This window comes from Python bivittatus, unplaced genomic scaffold (assembly GCF_059951505.1).
Source record: "Python bivittatus isolate LINGU-HERP-01145 unplaced genomic scaffold, Pbiv_v1 ctg000690_np1212, whole genome shotgun sequence".
Classification (NCBI taxonomy): domain Eukaryota; kingdom Metazoa; phylum Chordata; class Lepidosauria; order Squamata; family Pythonidae; genus Python; species Python bivittatus.
The window spans coordinates 17,079,124-17,096,847 of NW_028277096.1; the positions used below are offsets into that span (position 1 = coordinate 17,079,124).

Sequence of the window (17,724 nt, forward strand, 5' to 3'; positions counted from 1 at the left end):
GCAAAAGCATGCTTGGGTGCCCTTTCTTGGTGACCTTCAGGATACATATCATTGGGGTCACTATGTCAGTCATTTGCATAATGACATCATTGCACAAATGATGTTAATTGGCGTGGAGTCCATTGCATTGAGGTCCATTAAATCAAATGGTGACCCCATCTTTTCATCCTTGAATTCAGGTTCTATTTCGGGCAGAGACTGTCTTACTGCCAGCAAGTCAGTCTCTGAGGTTTGATTATTTCTGAAAAGAGAAGGAATGCTATCCTGGGGTGGTTACCTTGAAAGACTGTCAGTAAAGGAAGGGCTTAAGGTGGGCCCCATTCTTGTATGGGGAAACCCTGTATTTTTTTCATTTGCCAAAAAGCTGTTGCATTGGATGCTGAATCATTCCCAATTTTTCTGCTCCGCAGTTGGCGTTGTCTGTGCTGCACCAGGCGTGGAAGGCGCATGGTGGCGGGCACAAGTGGTTGGCTACTTCAAAGATACCAGTGAAGTGGAAATCAGATATGTGGATTATGGTGGATATGAACGAGTCAAGATTGACACGCTTAGACAAATCAGGTGAGGTAACCAGGAGTTCCTCCCCAAGAGGGTGGAATCCTGAATTCTATGAACGTTGAAATGTTGGCATGAATACGTAGGTTCAGGGTGGGCATCCAGAGCCACAAGGAGAGCCCTTCCGGCTTTTCCCAGCTGACCAATGAGAAAACAACTACCTCGGCCTCATCAGCCAGGTAATCATCTCGTTGGCTGGTACAGGCAAAATTGCTAGCAATCTTAGCAGCAGCAAAGCCTCTGTCTTCTAGGAGATCCAAAAGATCTTGTTTTCATTTCCTTCTCAGCCACCAGATTTGAGCAGGATCATTGGGAGTCAGACGGACTTGGTTTGTCAGCCCCTTCCAGATCCTCCACTTGCAACTGGGGCTTCTTGCATATGAACACCAGTGGTCTGGAAGAAGCAGCTGGAAAGGGTGATTCCAACACAGTGTAGCAGTTAAAGTGCTGGCTTGGCTGGGTGGGTAGTTTGGTGGAACCGTCTCTGCAGTTACGTGATTCAGATTCAGGCGCTTCACAACCGGCAGGCGTTTATGACTGTCACAGCACCCTGCAGTCACCTGATCGCCATTTGCGTTTCACAGCTGGCTCCCGATAAGCAGAGTCAATGGAGAAGCCAGCAGTAAAATTGCAAGTCATGATCACATGATGTCTCACTTAATGATCGCAGCAGAAGTGAGGTTGTAAGCCCATCGCAGTCATGTGATGTCTTGCTTAACAGCTGTGTTGCTTAGTGATGGAGTTGCTGGTCCCCGTTGTGGTCACTAAGTGAGGACTACCTGTATGTATTGTTACGTATGTATGTATTAATGGTGTATTGTATTTTTAAATTCTGTGACTTGGTCTTGGACCATAAATGAACAGATAAATAAGTAAATAAATTCCAGCTTAATCATGCTAGGTATAAGTTGATCTTGAAAATTGCTTGGCGGGCTTTCAGAATTCTGTTACATTGTTGTATTAGCAATAAGGATCTTTCCTGCAGGACAAGAGGTTCTTGAGTTGGGTAGCCACACGCAGAGCCATAGGTAGTCAGAGGAGCAAGTTTAAGGCTGCACTTAACCAAGAGCTCACTTGAGCCGGTCACTGTCACAGGTTGTTTGTTGTGGGCATAAAAGTAAGGAACATACTCATGGCAGCCATAAATAGATACGTCTTGTGGCTTCTGTTTCCTTCCCAAGAAGACAGAGGTCTGGCTTGCTTCAATGCGTTGGACTAAGCATGCTTTAATTTAGAGCCAGGTGGGGAATGGGACAAAAGAGAGGGTTGGACATTTGTGAGTGTATGAATGGATGCATATGACTCTTTGGTAGGTGCACATTTGTGACTTGTGGCTAGTAAATGATACATGCCTGGGGCCCAAAGTTGCCATTCCAGATAGAGGGGAAGAACTGCTATAGCTTAAGAGTGCACTTTAGTTTAAGTCTTGGATTACCCATAAGCCCAGTTTGTCTCAGAGGCTGGTTTCCCTTGTGCAAACCCAGCCATTGCTTTAGAGTTGTGAATGGACGCTTCTGCTCCATAGCCCTCAATGTGCCTTTGTTTTCACCACCCATAAAAGGGGGATGATAGAATGCTTGAAACAGTTCTTGGATAGAGTCACTATAATCACCCAGAGGTACTATAATCTGTGGGTGATACTGTAATCACCCACAGATATACCTGGGTAGGAGCCTGGACAACCAGGTGGCCCTTGGGGGGATCTTGTGTCCCTCCTCCTTCTAAGCCAGAGGTCCCCAAACTCTTCAGCTTATTGACCCCTTCATGAAGTGTCAGATTGTTCATTGACCCCCAAACATTTATTATATAGAAATAATTTAATAAATACTACTTTAACTAATAGTGCTACGAATAATAACAACAACAACATTGATCCCTTGGACAGTCCCATCAATCCTTGGAGGTCAATATTGACCACTTTGGGGAACCCTGGTCTAAGCCTACTATGTTGCTGCCACAGATTTTCTTATTTTCTGTCAAAGGGAGCCAGAGAGAAGGACGTTTTAGGTCTCAGATTGTCAGCCTACACCAGTGTTTCTCAACCTTGGGGACTTTAAGATGCGTGGACTTCAACTCCCAGAATTCCCCAGCCAGCATGGCTGGCTGGGGAATTCTGAGAGTTAAAGTCCACCCATTTTAAAGTCCCCAAGGTTGAGAAACACTGACCTACACATTTCTAAGGTGTCTGTATGTTCTTTTAATTAATCTCCTGATTTTTTTTTTTTTTTTTTTTTTTAAGATCTGACTTTGTTACACTGCCATTCCAAGGAGCTGAGGTCCTTTTGGACAACGTGGTGCCGCTTCCGGGTAATACCACGTGGAAACATATGAGAGATGTGTATATCTTTGGGTTTGGATTTTATTATTGTGATGTGTTCCTTGTTGAGAAGAGCAAGGTGAACGTGAAAGTCTGGCAGATGTTTTCAGACTGTCCATCTTGCAGTAAGATCTCTGAACAGAAGAATGTTGCTGTGGTGGTGTTTCTATATAACGCTAAGCCGGATTTGTTTGCCCCGTGTGAAAGACGATTTTCCCAAAGCATATCCACTTCTTCCTGCCTGCAAGGCGAACTTGGGGGTTGGGCAGGACAGCATTCAGACATGCAGGTAGAAGAAGTGAGAAAGCCACAGGAGAAGAAGTCCTTTTTAAGGTGACTGTACATCTGTTCCCCGTTTATTTATTAATTAACTAGTTTTACGAGGCTGCCCAACTATGTGAATCTGGGCAGCATACGACAACAAAAAACAAACAACAAATCAAAACAACCCCACATAACTTTAAAACATACATAATATATAAATACAGGATACCAAAGTTAAAATGGCGGCCAAGCGCCATAAGCCAACAGCTGAAAGGCGGCTCCAGTCATCTAGCTGATCAATAAATGGCATTGGCGGAAAATGATGGGAAGGGGTTGAGTTCAGATTCTGCTCAGGATTAATCTCTGACTTGGGAACTTACCATATATACTTGAGAATCAGCTGAGAAGTTTAGGTGCCAAAATATACCCCCAAATTGGGTTTCCAATTTGGCTTATCCGTGGATGGGCTTATCCACAAGGATATACGGTAATACTTTTTTAAAGTACCCGCATCTACTCGCGTGTAAGTCCATCTGTGTATGAGCCAATCCTTGAATTTTTAACCAAAATACCATGAAAATCAGGTTACTCACAGATAAGCGAATTGTGAAAATTAAAACATGAACATTTCGAGGGTCGGCTTATTCACAGATGGGCTTACGCACAAGTATATACAGTACTGTGTTCTCAGTGCAACACCTTTTCTGCAGGGAAAATGTACTTTTGCTGCTTTGGAGATTTTCATGCTCAATTATAATTTGGGCAATTTTTTAAAGCCACTTCTTTCTTGCTCCTGTCCTTCAGGAAAAGGCAGGAATAACTCAGTGAAAAGGTTCAGGAAAGCTTCTGTAGTGCTTAATTTTGTTCTGGATTCAGGGACCCCTTTGAATACTTATTCTTTCTCTTCCCTCATTTCTCTTAAAGATGATGATCACTTTTCATCTGAAGCTGACACGGCTGTTAGTGAAATGACCAGGGGCACACCCTTACTTGCACAGGTATGTGTAACAGTTGCAAGTGGCTTGCTTATAGCGGCTTTGTTTTGATTAAACCTGGGAAAAAGCTGGATTTGTGGTCAAAAGTTCTTTTTCCTCCCATTAAAAAGGGGGGAACTGAGTGTCAAACAGGTGGGAAATGGTAGTTCTGTAGACTCCAAATTTCCTGATTTCTCAGTGATCAAGCCTGATGTTCAGCAACATTTGGCAGGCCACAGATTCTTCAAGCCTGTCCTTGGCTTGTTCAAACTCGGTTTGATGTTTATAAGCTATCCTTCACAAACTAGGTTATCTGTTGGGGGGAACCACCATTCTCACCTGGCTTGGCTATTGGAAGTGGCCCCAGGGCAAGAAAATGGGGTTTGGCCTTCCTTTTTTGCAATTGTAAATGGTAAAGAATTGTGTGGAAAATCAGCCATTTTCCCTCCCATCCAGAAGCATATCCAGAATTCTAGGTAAGATTGTAAATATGGCTGTCAGACAAGACGTTTCTTAGTTTGGGGTGTGGGAACAGGTCAGGCCAGGCCATCTGTGAGTGTAACTAAGAATAAGGAGTAGAGTTATCCAAAACACTTCAGATTCAGAAAATTTTTACTCCGAAAGAATGGTTTCAGAATCAAAACAGGTTGCTCCAGCGGCACCAGAAGTATTCCAACACTGCCTCCGTCATCTCAATCATCTCTTCATCTGACCTGAAATGGCCCTGCTTTGAATTTGTCACAAGTTGGGGGGATGTTTCAACCTGAAAACACTTCTGGGATGAACAGGATATTATTGAAACACATTCAAAACTGAGTATTTCAGGCTCAAAAGAGACCATTCCTAATTTAGGGCATTTTCAGCGTGGCTAATAAGAAGTTAAGTTGAAATAACATAACTTATATGTGCTGCTAAAATATAGCTGGTGGGGATGACCTCTTCTGCTGGGTGCTCAGTACGTGCTCTGAATGTCCCATTTAATTCCGAGCCATTTTTGACTTTTCAGGGCAACATTGAACTCCTAATACTTCTGGATATTAAGCGCTAGGCAAATTGTCGTCCAGAGCCTGGTGAAAAGATTTTAGTGACCTCGTTAGTGACAGTCTAGGAAGATTGGAGATCCATTGCAACCTGTCTAACAATGCTTAAGGGGACAGCCATGCATTCTCTGATGATAAGTTTTAATAGATTTCTCTGTTTGCAGGTTACAGGTTATGACAATGCAACAGGCTTGCCACTAATACAACTGTGGAGCATGATAGGAGATGAGGTATGTGGACTATCAAATGGATTTCGGGAGAACGGTGTCCTTAATGTGTCACGGTGATCCCAGAATCGAATCATCAGTGCATGACTTGGGTGATTTGAACAGAAAGCAGGGTGTACCCTTCGTAAAATATGTGTTTTAGTACATTCTTAGTAGGCTGCTGTTCTTTGGCGGTTTTGTGTAAATATAGAAAGAAGCAACAGCTAGGCTTTGCATTTCAGAGAGATGTTGGGTCTTGGTTGAATGTCCTGACTGCTCTTGGTTAGCCTTCTTCCAATCCTCTGTGGTCCAGGTAGACAGCACCAACCTTTCTCTGCAGTCTGCAATCCAGCTTGTTTGGGGGACAGATGGACTCCTCCTTAGTTGCATCTCTTTTGGTGTACAGCAACAGAGTCTATAAGCCCGTTCACAGGACATGCCAAGACCTGGGCAAGGTTCTTATCCATGCAACTGGCACCAGACACTATGGGAAAACTACGCCAGCTTTGTTTCACTCTTCAGGATCCCAGCTGCTTTGGTGGAGCCTGGCTGATACTTTCTTGGGTTTCTTTCCTATTTCATTTTTGCAAAATATTAGAGAAACGAAAGCAACAGGGGTGGCCCAATTGGAACAAAACCTTGTTTGTGTCTCCAGTTCTTGCACACACATACAAATATCCATCTGCCCTGCACGCCAGGAACGATAGAAAGTCAGCAGCTAGAACAACCCATTTTGCGTTTCTTCAAATTCCTCTCTGTCCAAAAGCTACAAAAAAAAGCCATAAATTAATTCTTCATCAGGATCTACAACGATAAGCCTTTCTGTTCTTCCTCCAAATGGAGCATGTTTGGCAGAAATTGAGTGGCAATATCCAGATTTTAGAATCTCCCGCAAAGGAGATCAGTTTTTCCAAGTGAGGGTTTCTCTAACCCTAACTTGATGGACTTTCATCAAGAGGCAAAATCTTTATTTACAGTGAGATTATTTCTTGAGCTGATGACTTATTCTTGAGTGAAACCAGCTGCTGTGTGCAACAACTGGATTTTTGGATGGTTTGGTAGCATGTTAGTGTTGGCTGCCTTGGGAACTTTTATTGCAACAGATAAATGTAGTAATATTTTTTTTTAAATTAGCATTATTCCCTAACAGAAGAACATGTCAATTAAGCATAGGAAGGGGACCTTTTTATTTGAATTAGAAATGCTTTGTTTAAAATATAAACTTCACATTTTATGTACTGAATTTATATACATGTAGTCCTCATTTAACATCCACAATTGCAATGCAGTCATTAAACAAGTGACATGTCACTTTTCCCTGCAGTTGTTAAGTGAATCACCATGGTTGTTAAATGAGTCATCCCATGACTGAGACTTGGGATCTCCTGTCAGCTTCCCCACTGATTTTGCTTGTCAGAAGCCAGTTGTGAGGTCACAGATTGTGACCATGGGACGCTGTGACCGTTGTAAAAACACACCAATTGCAAAGCACCCAAATGGTGATCATGTGACTGCAGGGACACTGCGACCATCATAAAAGCACACCAGTTGCAAAGCGCCCAAATGGCGATATGACTGCGGGGACGTTGCGACGGCCTCAAGTTTGAGGACCGGTCGTAAACCTATTTTTTCAGTGCTGTCATAATTTTGAACAGTCGCCTGACTGAGTGGTCAGTAAGCAAGGACTACCTGTACTGTCTTTCTACTTAAGACAGCTAATACACGCACACAATTTAAATACTAGCCCAATTAGACAGACTATGGGCAGTACACACAAAAGAGAATATCTCAAAAACAGTTTGAAAAGTATCTTCAATAATTATAATCAGAAATCGCCCTGGGATCCAAAGATCTATTAAAGATAAAATGGTTTTAAGGGTTTTCCTGAATGAGAGGCATGCAGATGCCAGTCAAACCACAGGGCAGTGTCTTCTATAGTGTGAGGGCTATGACTGACAAGGCCATTGTTCATTGACTCACATGAGGGTGGGATCTTTAGCATGCCTTCCCTGGATGTTTGGACCAGATGGGCAGAATCACGTTGGACAAGGTGATTGAAACAATTATTCAATTACAACAACAAAAAAAGATCAAACTGAATAGCTGAACCCACTGGAAGAGGAAATTATACATAATTAAAACCAGCCCTCTACTAGCTTCAAAGTGAATTCTGCAGCAGCTCAGCTTAAATGCAGAAAGCCAGCCAGAATTTTTTTTAAATGTTGCCTACTGCCAGAAGGGCAGTCACAGTGGAAACTCACCTGATGCTACTTGGCAGAGAGTTTCAGAATATGGCATTGAAGGAGGAGAGCTGTGCTAGTCTACACTAGCAAACAATCAGAATCTTTTTCCAGCTAACAAATTTTATTAAAATGTAGAATCATACAGCGATCGTAATCTGTGGATTTGGACTTCAATTACCAGCCACTTTTAAGCTGGTTGGAAGATTTTTTAAATGCTTTAATTAAGGATTGCAATCTTAATGTAACCTATGACTTTCAGTAAACCTACAAATACGTATTTGTCTCTTTTTTTTCCTTAATGCTAATATAGAGAGGGGGAAAAAAGATACAAAAAACAAAGAAAAAGAAGAAAAAGACAAAAAATGTATATTTTTAAAAACTTCAGTTTTTAAACCAAGCATTTAACCTTGACCACAGGGAATAAGTTTTTTCGTTACGTCAATAAAGAACAAATTTTGCAGAAAGCAAACACACATAATCAGTTCTATATATTCAGTGACACTGTTTTTCTGTTGTAAAGTATCATTTTTTGTGCTGTTCCCCATGCTTGATATGTATCCGTAATTCTATATTGTTAAGATTTTTTATTTGAAATCACATTTGCATCTTCAAACATATTCTTCTTCCCAAAACCCTTAGCTGTTGATTCAATTATTCAGGATCTTTCAGCCCTTTGTTCCACAGTTCTTGGATACGCATCTGAAAAATATTCCTTAATTATATAAAAATAAACAGTAGAGTTAGAATAATCCAAAACAACTGTCATTTTGGTAGTAATTCAGGAATTTTTGATGGGTAATGACCAAAATCTGAAATTAAAAGATCTTTCAAGTGGATATATTACCCTTCTACTGTTTTAAATAATCCAAAGACCTCAAATGTTTTAAACACTTGATTAGCAATAAGCTGATCCAAAGTATTAATATCCCTCTTAGCTCATGGATATATATATACCGGCTATTTTCAAACTGGGATTATCCCAAAATGAATTAAAGTTCAAAATTGTTCTTGACTCCCAACATCTTCCAAGTTTGCCCTGCAGCCTTTAGTGCTGGAAATTAAAAGCTCTAGGATGATTTGGGTGCTCGATCACTTGCGTTCCATTGAGAAATAAAAATGTAGGCCTAGTGATAAATCTGAAAGTCAGGTAAGTTAAAATGCCCATCATCATACAAAGACAGTAATTTAGATCAAAGAAACTTCAGGAGTTTGTTTTGCCCATAGAAACAGTCTTAATGACTTATCCATCTGCTTGAAATGCCTTTATGTAGCATTATTCTGTGTTTTGGAAATCTAACAAGACATTTCCAAAGGACCACCCTTCCATAGGAGATGGGAGGATGGTGGCCCATTGCTACCATCATCCCCAGCCCTGGGGCAGGGAATGATAGGAGATATAGTCAAGATGGGGCTGAATGTGCAAGACCATTTGCTCTGCTTTTGCTGGGATCACTCATCGATGTTTCTGTTTGTCTTCTCTTCCAGTTGGTGTCCATAAACCGAACATTGGTGGAAAGAGGGTTTGCACAGTGGGTCGAAAGCTACTAGCAAAGCCCTTAACCCATCTTCTGGACTGCTCTTTCCTCTTTTTCCCTGTCCCTCTGACTTCCTTTCCTGTTTTTGGCACTGTTTCAAAATTAGGATTTTGCAGTCCTTTCTCCCACCCCTTCCCCATGCACAAATCAGCCATTACTTCCACCAGTGATTTGTGATGAATGCATCTGACAAGACCACAGTTTGTATCGCATACCTCATTTTGTTGAAAGGCAGGGAGTTGTACCATAAGCCATTAAACAAAAACAAACTGCAGCTTTAAAACTTGGCTCTTCCCCTTTGGTCAAATGTCAAGTTATTAAAAAAAGAGAGACGAGAGCGAAGAGGGTTGTGCCCATTTGGCCGTGCATGGTTTAAAGCGTGTGTTGAACGTATCTCAATTTCCTAAAGTGACTGCTGCCTTGACATTAAACTGACTTGAAATTTAGGAGATAAAATTGATTCAGGCCACCAGAACCCCCCCCCCGCCCCTTGATGAAATATTTGAAGCTTGGGAGATATTGGCATTTCCATGTTTCTAACAACAGAGGTAGCTGCCTTCCCTTTGATTCTAGGTAAGGCCACAGGCTCCTTGTGAGATTGTAACTTCATTTTTAATTAAGGCTTGGTTTGTGCGAGAAACAAGAATCCATCCGTTTTGCAGACCACCTTAAACAATGAGCTTAACTTTCAACCACTACAGCTGCCGCGTTTTTTAATTCCCAATCATGTCGAACCCACGAAGAAAAGACAAATTGAGCACCAAACCTGATTGTAAGACATAACTGTTTTCTAGCTGTTTGAAAAAACCTATGTAAATATATATAAAAATCATTGTAATATTTTGTACAAGAGGAAAAAAAAATACCGGAGAATTAAAAAGGGAACTTCAAACAAAATCATTTTTTTTTCCATATCAAAACGTCCTCTGTAGGGAGAAATAGTTGGGGTGTGTCAGTACACAGCTAAACCCTAGAAAGTGAAAGTTTTTCTGACCTTTGTATAGCATGGTTCTTTCCCTCTGCTTGCTGTATGGTAGGAAGAGTAATCAGCAAATTCTTGTTGCTTTTTTGCTGTACAGATCTGACTGAAAGGGGAAAAACAAGTAACATTTGGAATTAATATTGCAGTGGCGTCTTTTTTTTTTTTTTTGCTCCTTTTTAGATTGGTTTCAAATGTGGAATTAAAAAAAAATCAAGTAATTTAAGCTAATTTAATATTATTAAAATATAAATGAATTTAAAACATGGTTGTTGAGTTGGGCGTTATTATCGAAGGGAGAGAACGTAAAATTGTCTTGTATGTATGTCAACTCTATTACAGATTTTTCGAAGTGTCAGTCTTATACGGAACATGGAGTGTATGGCAAAATCTTCTTCCTCAAAAGCTGTAGAAAAAAAAAAATATTGTGTGAACCAGTCAACCTTTAAGATTTTCAGCAATTAAATGCCTCTAAATGTGAGGGACTAGTGTCATGGATTTCTTTTGTATTATTAAGGTGCTTGGTTAAAAGATTTGACCAGCTTTTTTTAACCAAGGCGTGCCCAGTGCATTTCAGAGATGTGCTTGCTTTTTCAGGAATTAATTTTTCACTGCTTTGTAAATAAAATTATAAATAGTTAAATGCAATAGAAATCAAAAAGTAGGTGGGGTAGAGTCCAGCCTGATGTTTGCAGAGTTCTGCTAGTGGAGATGGTTAGTTCCTCTAACTTGCCATCTGCAGGATACTTTCAAAATCTAGTTTGGTTCCTCTGCTATTAGAGGAAAGCCTTTGAACTGACCACAACACGTAATTGTGTTCAGAACATGTTTTACAGAGGAGTTCATAAATCTTTTTAGATGCATGATGAAGAGGAGGAGGATTCCTATCCTGAGCCACCCTTCTGAGCCACCGAGAGTTGTTTAAGATGGGCAGCCACATAGATCTTTTAAATAAAGAAAAATAAAATATCTAGCCTTTCCTATCAGCACTCAAGGCAGCTTCCATGGGAATCTGAAGATTTCCCTTCTCTTTCTGCAACAACAATCCTGTGAGATCAGTTGGGCTGAGAGAGGGTGATCAATCCAGTGTCACCCAATGTTTTTCCATGCCAAAGATTCAGCTGGAGCTGGGGTCTCCTGCTTCTTGTCCAGTAGATTACCCAACACTGTCTCTGCAGCCTTCAGAAGACACAGGAGTGAGGACTTTTTTTTAAGTCCTTCCATCCTTCCCTCTTTGATTTTTCTGCTTATTTTTTATTTTGCTGTTGGGGAGGTTTAGCAGAGGTTCAGCCTGTCCTTAAGTGACCCTGCTGACTTTCTTCAAAGTTTGGGGGTATTTCCTACAGTCCTGGGTTTTTCTAGTGGCCTCGCATCCAAGCCCTAACTAGATCTTGTTCAGCTTGGTGCTTCCATCTGCTGTGGGTTCTTCCAACTATGTCGGGCTTAGCAAATTAGAGCCATTCCGAGATACGTTTCTGCTTTTTCTGCGAACTTGGTTTCTTAAATGATCCTCTCAGAATCTTTGAGGCGAGTTAAATTATTAACTTAAAAGATTACCTAAGTTAAAGGATCACTTAAGCCAGTGTTTCTCAACCTCAGCACCTTTAAGATGTGTGGACTTCAACTCCCATGCTGACTGGGGAATTCTGGGAGTTGAAGTCTACGCATCTTAAGGTGCTGAGGCTGAGAAACATTGACCTAACCCTAGAGCTTTGCTCTTCTTAAAGATCCAGTTGGTTGTCACCAGGACCAGCCCCATGTGGGATCAGAATTTGTCTTCCTCTTTTAGGATGAGTCTGCACATGCCCAGGCCTAGGAGAAGTGACCTTGTTTGGCCATTGGGCACAAACAGAATTTTGAGAATGTTTATTTTGATTTTTTAATTGCCACAATCAAGATTCAAGAGTTTACAAAGGAAATCACCAAATCAGTCAGCATAAAACATCCACAGTGTAATGCAACCAGTAAGTTAGAGCAGTGAATGCAGTCACAAAATGGCTACCATAGGGTGAGTCACAAAACCCCCAGAACTAGAAAGCAAAGGGGTAAGATTGTATAGGGCCTCCCTACTTGTGGTGCCCTCCACACACCCCCAGCTAATGTTTAATTAGGAAAGGTTGAGAAAAACCAAAAAAACCATTATACTGTAGCCATAATGGTAGTTTATGCTCTTAAGGAGCTTGGTTCTCTGGATGGTGAGCTTTTGCACGCAAGAGGACACCCTACCAAGCAAAAATTATTAGGCTAAAAGTCCTAGATAGGGAGGGAGATTCCAGATAACCCTATGGCCCTTTCAACTGTGCACACAACATCTGTTTCAAGTACAAAATGTGGCTGACATCGATCAATTTGGACCTGTATGGAGAGTGGGCTGATTTCAGAACAAGGCTGATGTCAAGTTTGGACCACTTCCAAAAATGATTGAAACAACCTGTTTGGCACTCCGGATTCAGTTTTGTGGACAAGACAAGGTGTTTAGTGCTCAAAAGGAGCATTTGGAGCTGGGGATGTTTTGGGCTTCCTGCAGATGGTGAAATCAACCCAGAGTTCTCATCAAGGCACAAATGATCAGGCTCAAATTATCCTCCTTTGGACCCATGATGCAAAGACCCAGTTCTCTGGAGAAGGCGCTCATGCTGGTTAAGATGGAAGGAAAGAGAAGAAGAGGAGGACCAACAACAAGTGGATGGACTCAAGTTACAATGGCGATGGGAGCACAGTTGGGAGACCTGAAGGACCAGGTTGGGGATAGATCATCATGGAGAAAATCTCTGTGGAACTCTATACCTGGTTTTTAAAAGAGAGTAATCTATAGCATGCTTTGGTCAAACAGGAGTGGCATCTTGAGATAAGCCCTTCATCTGGAGAAGACCCCTGATTGTCTCTAAGGAAAAGACAAGTGTTGTGTGTTTTCCCTCTCCAGCCAGAGACCTCAAAGGCAAGAGTCACATCATCATGTCAGCTGGGTGCTTAATTATTCAAATAATCCTGGGGGGGGGGGGTAGCAGAACCCTTTCCCAGAAACGTATTTTTGCACGCAAGATTAATTTAATATTTAACAAAGGGCTTTCTGACAACATAGGTTCATCTTTTTAAAAGCTCAAAAGGGAACTTGCCAAGTCTTTATGATCTCTAGAGAGCTATGGCTTTGACAGTATTTCCCTTCTCCCTTTGAATCCCCAGAAACAGTTTCTTGCTTCCTCCCTTCTAGCTTTTGCAGGCCTGGTTCACACAACCCTCTAAACCAGAATGTGGTCTGTTAGTTTGGTTTTAGTGGCTTGTTAGAACCTAGCAAGTGTGATTTATCAGCTGTGGTGAATAGATTAAGGCAGTGTTTCTCAACCTTGGCAGCTTGAAGATGTGTGGACTTCAACTCCCAGAATTCCCCAGCCAGCAAGACTGGCTGGGGAATTCTGGGAGTTGAAGTCCACATATCTTCAAGCTACCAGAGTTGAGAAACACTGGATTAGGGTAAAGGGAGCAATGCTGCAGAGAGGACGAGGGTGAAATGGGGGTGACTGCAGAGTTAGCTAACATGCCTTCCATCTTAAGCATAATGTGGTTAGTGAGGCTATGGAGAAGTTCTTTGCCCACAATTTATACTGGTTTATCGGTTTACTCATCCAAACCATAGTTGAGCCTCTCCTGGAGATGAGGGCCAATCTATAAATAACCTCCCATTAAAAACAGGTTTGTGGAGCAGCCAAAAATGAGATTCCGTGTGCAATGGGTTTACCACTCCTCTTTTCATTTCCTCGCCTTGAGCAGGGTGTAAAAAACCAAAATAAAGGCCTCCAGAGTGGTGGGGAGGCTCTAAGGCCAATTGGATCACTCCTGGTCCACCTTTTTAAAAGAAAAATGAGCGAGAAATGGGAAATAGCAGTTGACCAGGCACTACAAAAGTTCCCACTCTGCCAGTTTAAACCAACAGCTTTTTAATTCTTTTGTTTTACATGATCTGCTTACTCTTGTTAACCGTCAACAGATTGGAAGCATCTCGTGGAACAGAAAGGCAATTAGAAGCATTTAAAATCGACCTAATAAAACAACAGGGTTGGATCCAGAAAGAATGGCCATTCCTCTCTGTTTCGGTTAAAATCAGTGGGCTGTTTTAATGGTGACCACTTTATCACCCTGATTTCTGAAAAGTGTGGAATTTGATGCTCTCATGGCAGTGTTTCCCCAAGTTCAGTGCTAACTTACATGGCCCTTTTTTCCTTCCATAGTTCTCTGTTCTTTCCAGATGCAAGGCATTTCTTTTTAAAGGAGAATAAACCCTTTCTGACCCATTCTGAATGGATGGTAAAGCAGGCCACATTTTTCTTTGTCGCCGTGACCAATTTGGCATTTTGGTTGGCTCAGGGGGTAAATGCCTGCTGGTCAGAAAATAAAAACATGGAGAAAACAGGGATTTTTGTAAGCTGGTGTGCATTTTTTTCAGCTTTAAAAGGGTGCCACGGTTTCAGAAGGATTCAGCCAAATGTGATGCAAAAAAGAAAGATGTGGGTAATCGGAGGTGTGGAAGCCAAGTTGTGTAAGAAGAGATGGAGGAAAATGCTTGTGCTTGGCTGAGTTCACACGGCATGCTTAACCAAAGCAAGTAAAGACCCAAGGAGTTGTGTTTGCACACTTACAAAGCTTGATTTGTTTTAACCTTTATCCTGATGATTTAGTATATCGAGTGGGACATTTACAGGTAGGTTGTGATGAGTGCGAGTTTGAATAATGCGATATTCAATTTAGTGGGAATTGTCGACTGATACCAGGTCACATTTAAGGCGACCCAAAATTCAGTTAACGTGAGGCTAGTGCGTGCGCAGTTGAGGCTAGCACGTGCATGGTTGCGGTTGGGGTTTTAGATGCTGCTAAATTTTGTGTGCAAAATGGAGAAAAGGAAGATTCTGTCAGAGGAAAACAGTTCAAGTTTTAAAAAGAGGCTTATTATTTTATTAGAGCAAAAAATTTGATGTAATTGAACGACATGAACAGGGTCATAGCAACAGGGCCAGATGTTGGAAAGCTTGAATCTACAGCAGAATTTTTTTATGTCTATTTCATTTTCTATAAACTACTCTGTGACTTTGTTAACCATAAATTTAACTTATAAGTATCTTCTTTTTATCCTTTACTGTAATATTTTATTAATATACATTAAAAAGTTTATGCTTAAAAATTTTCATTGAGCTGGAACCTATTACCCTATTTTCCATAGAAATATCACTTCAAATAGTGCGGATTTTGAATAATGCAACCATCTCAGGGGATTTATTAACTGCACTAATCGAGACCTACCTGTATTGTGAATTGTCCTGGATCCACAGGACAATTTAAAAATCAGGCATCCTACAAAGGCCTCCTATGTGATTTCATATTGTGAACCAGGAAGTAACCAGGTTACTTCTGGCTCAGTGTGTGGGATGGTGTTGGTGGGAACTGTTACATGACTTGCTCCACCACTGTCTTAGTTGTACCTATTGATTTGGCTCAAAGTTTGGGCAAACTTAATGCTATGGCTCAGCCAGGATGATCAGAAACACTTTTCCCTGTAAATTAATTGGGGTTTTGTTCAATGCAGAGAATGGATTAATTCAGTAACCAAGTAGATGTACTGTGCGAAGGGTAGAAGTGTGAAGAAGCTCGCAAAAGACCCCAAAGAGTGGTCTGCAGTCAAAGTAAGGCTGAGGTCACAGAAATGTTAGGGGTGTCAAATGTTACTCCTAATAGTAAGAAAACATTGGCAAAAGAGCCAGTTACCTGGAGAGGAATGTGCTTCCCTATATGTTCAAGCAGAGGCTGGACAACTGTCCACCAGGATATTCAGAATTGGATTTGCATTGAGCAGGAGGTCAGACTCAATAGCCTACACTGGTGTTTCTCAACCTTGGCTGCTTGAAGATGTGTGGACTTCAACTCCCAGAATTCCCCAGCCAGCCAGCCGTGTGGAGTTGAAGTCCACACATCTTCAAGTGGCCAAGGTTGAGAAACTTTGTCCTACACCAAGGATTTTCAAAGTTCTAATGATAGAAAATTGGCTAGGTTTGAGTGAACTTTAGTTTTTGGCCTTTGGTCTTTCAGGGAACCCCATCAAGTTCACATGGAACTTTAGGATCTTGTGAAAAACGGTAGCAAAAACTCTGGCCTACACAATACTTTGCAATTCAAGAATTCAAAGGATTTGAGGCACTAAAAGGAACCAGTCAGTAGATGGCAATACAACCTAAGCTACCGAACTACATTTCCTCTGCTGAGTTTTCCAAGTCCCACAAAAATAAATGGAACATCCTGAAATGCACTTCTCCATCTGCTCTGAAACAAAATTGGGTTCTTGATTGTATGTTTTATAACACTGACAATAACATGGAAACATTGGCAAAGGACTGGAAACAGCAGCATGGTTCTCCAGGTTCTGTAGGAAATCCAGCGGATGTGAGACTTGGGTGTTGAAACTGCAAGGTGTTTTTAAAAAAGAGAAGATAATATTAACTCGGGCTGGAAATCAAACGTATTTTTCAATAGCTCTGCCCATTTCAGCCTTAGCTGCTGATTGCTTTTTATCTGGTTAATGCCTAAAAAGGAGGCCACAAGGAAATCTAAAGCAATAGGCTAGATTAGGAAGTTAGGGGAAAAAATTCCAGTGCAAGACAGTGAGAAACCGCGAAGAGAGCAACATGGATGTGTCCATGAAGGCACCAGCAGCTAAATTCAGTTTGAAGAGGACTTCACTTACCTTTTTGGAGTTAATTCTTATGATTTCTTCCTATATCCTTGAGAACTTTATATTAATTTTTTGGTTGCAAAACAGTTAACATGGCTTCATCTTTGGAAGTGTCTAAATACCTGTTTTTCCAAATTTGGTTTTGTTACATCAGCATTTAAAATTATTAGTAAAAGTACAGTCTTTTGGTTTAAGTCTAAAAAGTGTTTGTCCACTCTTACACCTTGAATCAGATGCGTAGGACAGTATTCCCAATTTTAAAAATATTGTTGGATTTTTGAAGGGAAAAAGTAAAAAAGGAAGGTTGGTGGGAAATGAATTGCAGGAGTTTCAATTGTCAAGATAATAATAGGTGCATATAATGTATTAGGTATATTCAATATAGCTATTGAACAAAAACAAATCTCGGATGTAAAACATATTCTGATTGACTCGTGTGCTAAGAATTGTTGGCTTCTGCTTAATCCAATGGAAATAGCACAATTAAAGGAATAATTTAATAAACACCGTTTCACAGTGAAATTGGTCTTTGTAGTTCCATTGCTTAGAAAGTTTTATAGTTTAGAAAATACTTACATAGCCATATTTCCCCTTAAGGTCAATACTGTTTGCTAAGGGGTTTTTATGTTAAAAAATATGACTTGAAAAGCACATGGGCACTAATTCAAAGGTAATTTTATTGCCTCAACTTTACGTCCACCACAAATGTCATAGGAAAACTGTTTCTGCGGCTGTTGGACAGAGAGGAGGAAGCTTAATCTATAAAATGGGGGTGCAGTGATCAAGGGAGAAGTTGTAGCCAATGGATTTACCGCCGGCTTTACATATGTGTTCTTTCTCAATGCCGTTTGGGAATACACTTGGGCGCTGAAGAAACTTGTTTAAATACTTTTAAT

The 17,724-nt window shown here is 40.9% G+C and overlaps 1 protein-coding gene across 2 annotated transcripts in view; it reads left to right on the forward strand.

Annotated features, from left to right (window-relative positions):
- The window catches only part of AKAP1 (A-kinase anchoring protein 1), a 56,965-nt gene extending 39,615 nt beyond the window's left edge, over positions 1–17,350 (forward strand). For both annotated transcript variants that reach the window (XM_007420373.3, XM_007420374.4), the window contains exons 7-11: positions 411–561; positions 2,795–2,862; positions 4,061–4,134; positions 5,315–5,380; positions 9,085–17,350. In XM_007420373.3, coding sequence (XP_007420435.1) covers positions 411–561; positions 2,795–2,862; positions 4,061–4,134; positions 5,315–5,380; positions 9,085–9,147 — 422 coding nt within the window. In that variant the 3' untranslated portion in view covers positions 9,148–17,350. The remainder of the gene's footprint in view (positions 1–410; positions 562–2,794; positions 2,863–4,060; positions 4,135–5,314; positions 5,381–9,084) is intronic.
- Positions 17,351–17,724: the final 374 nt, after the last annotated feature.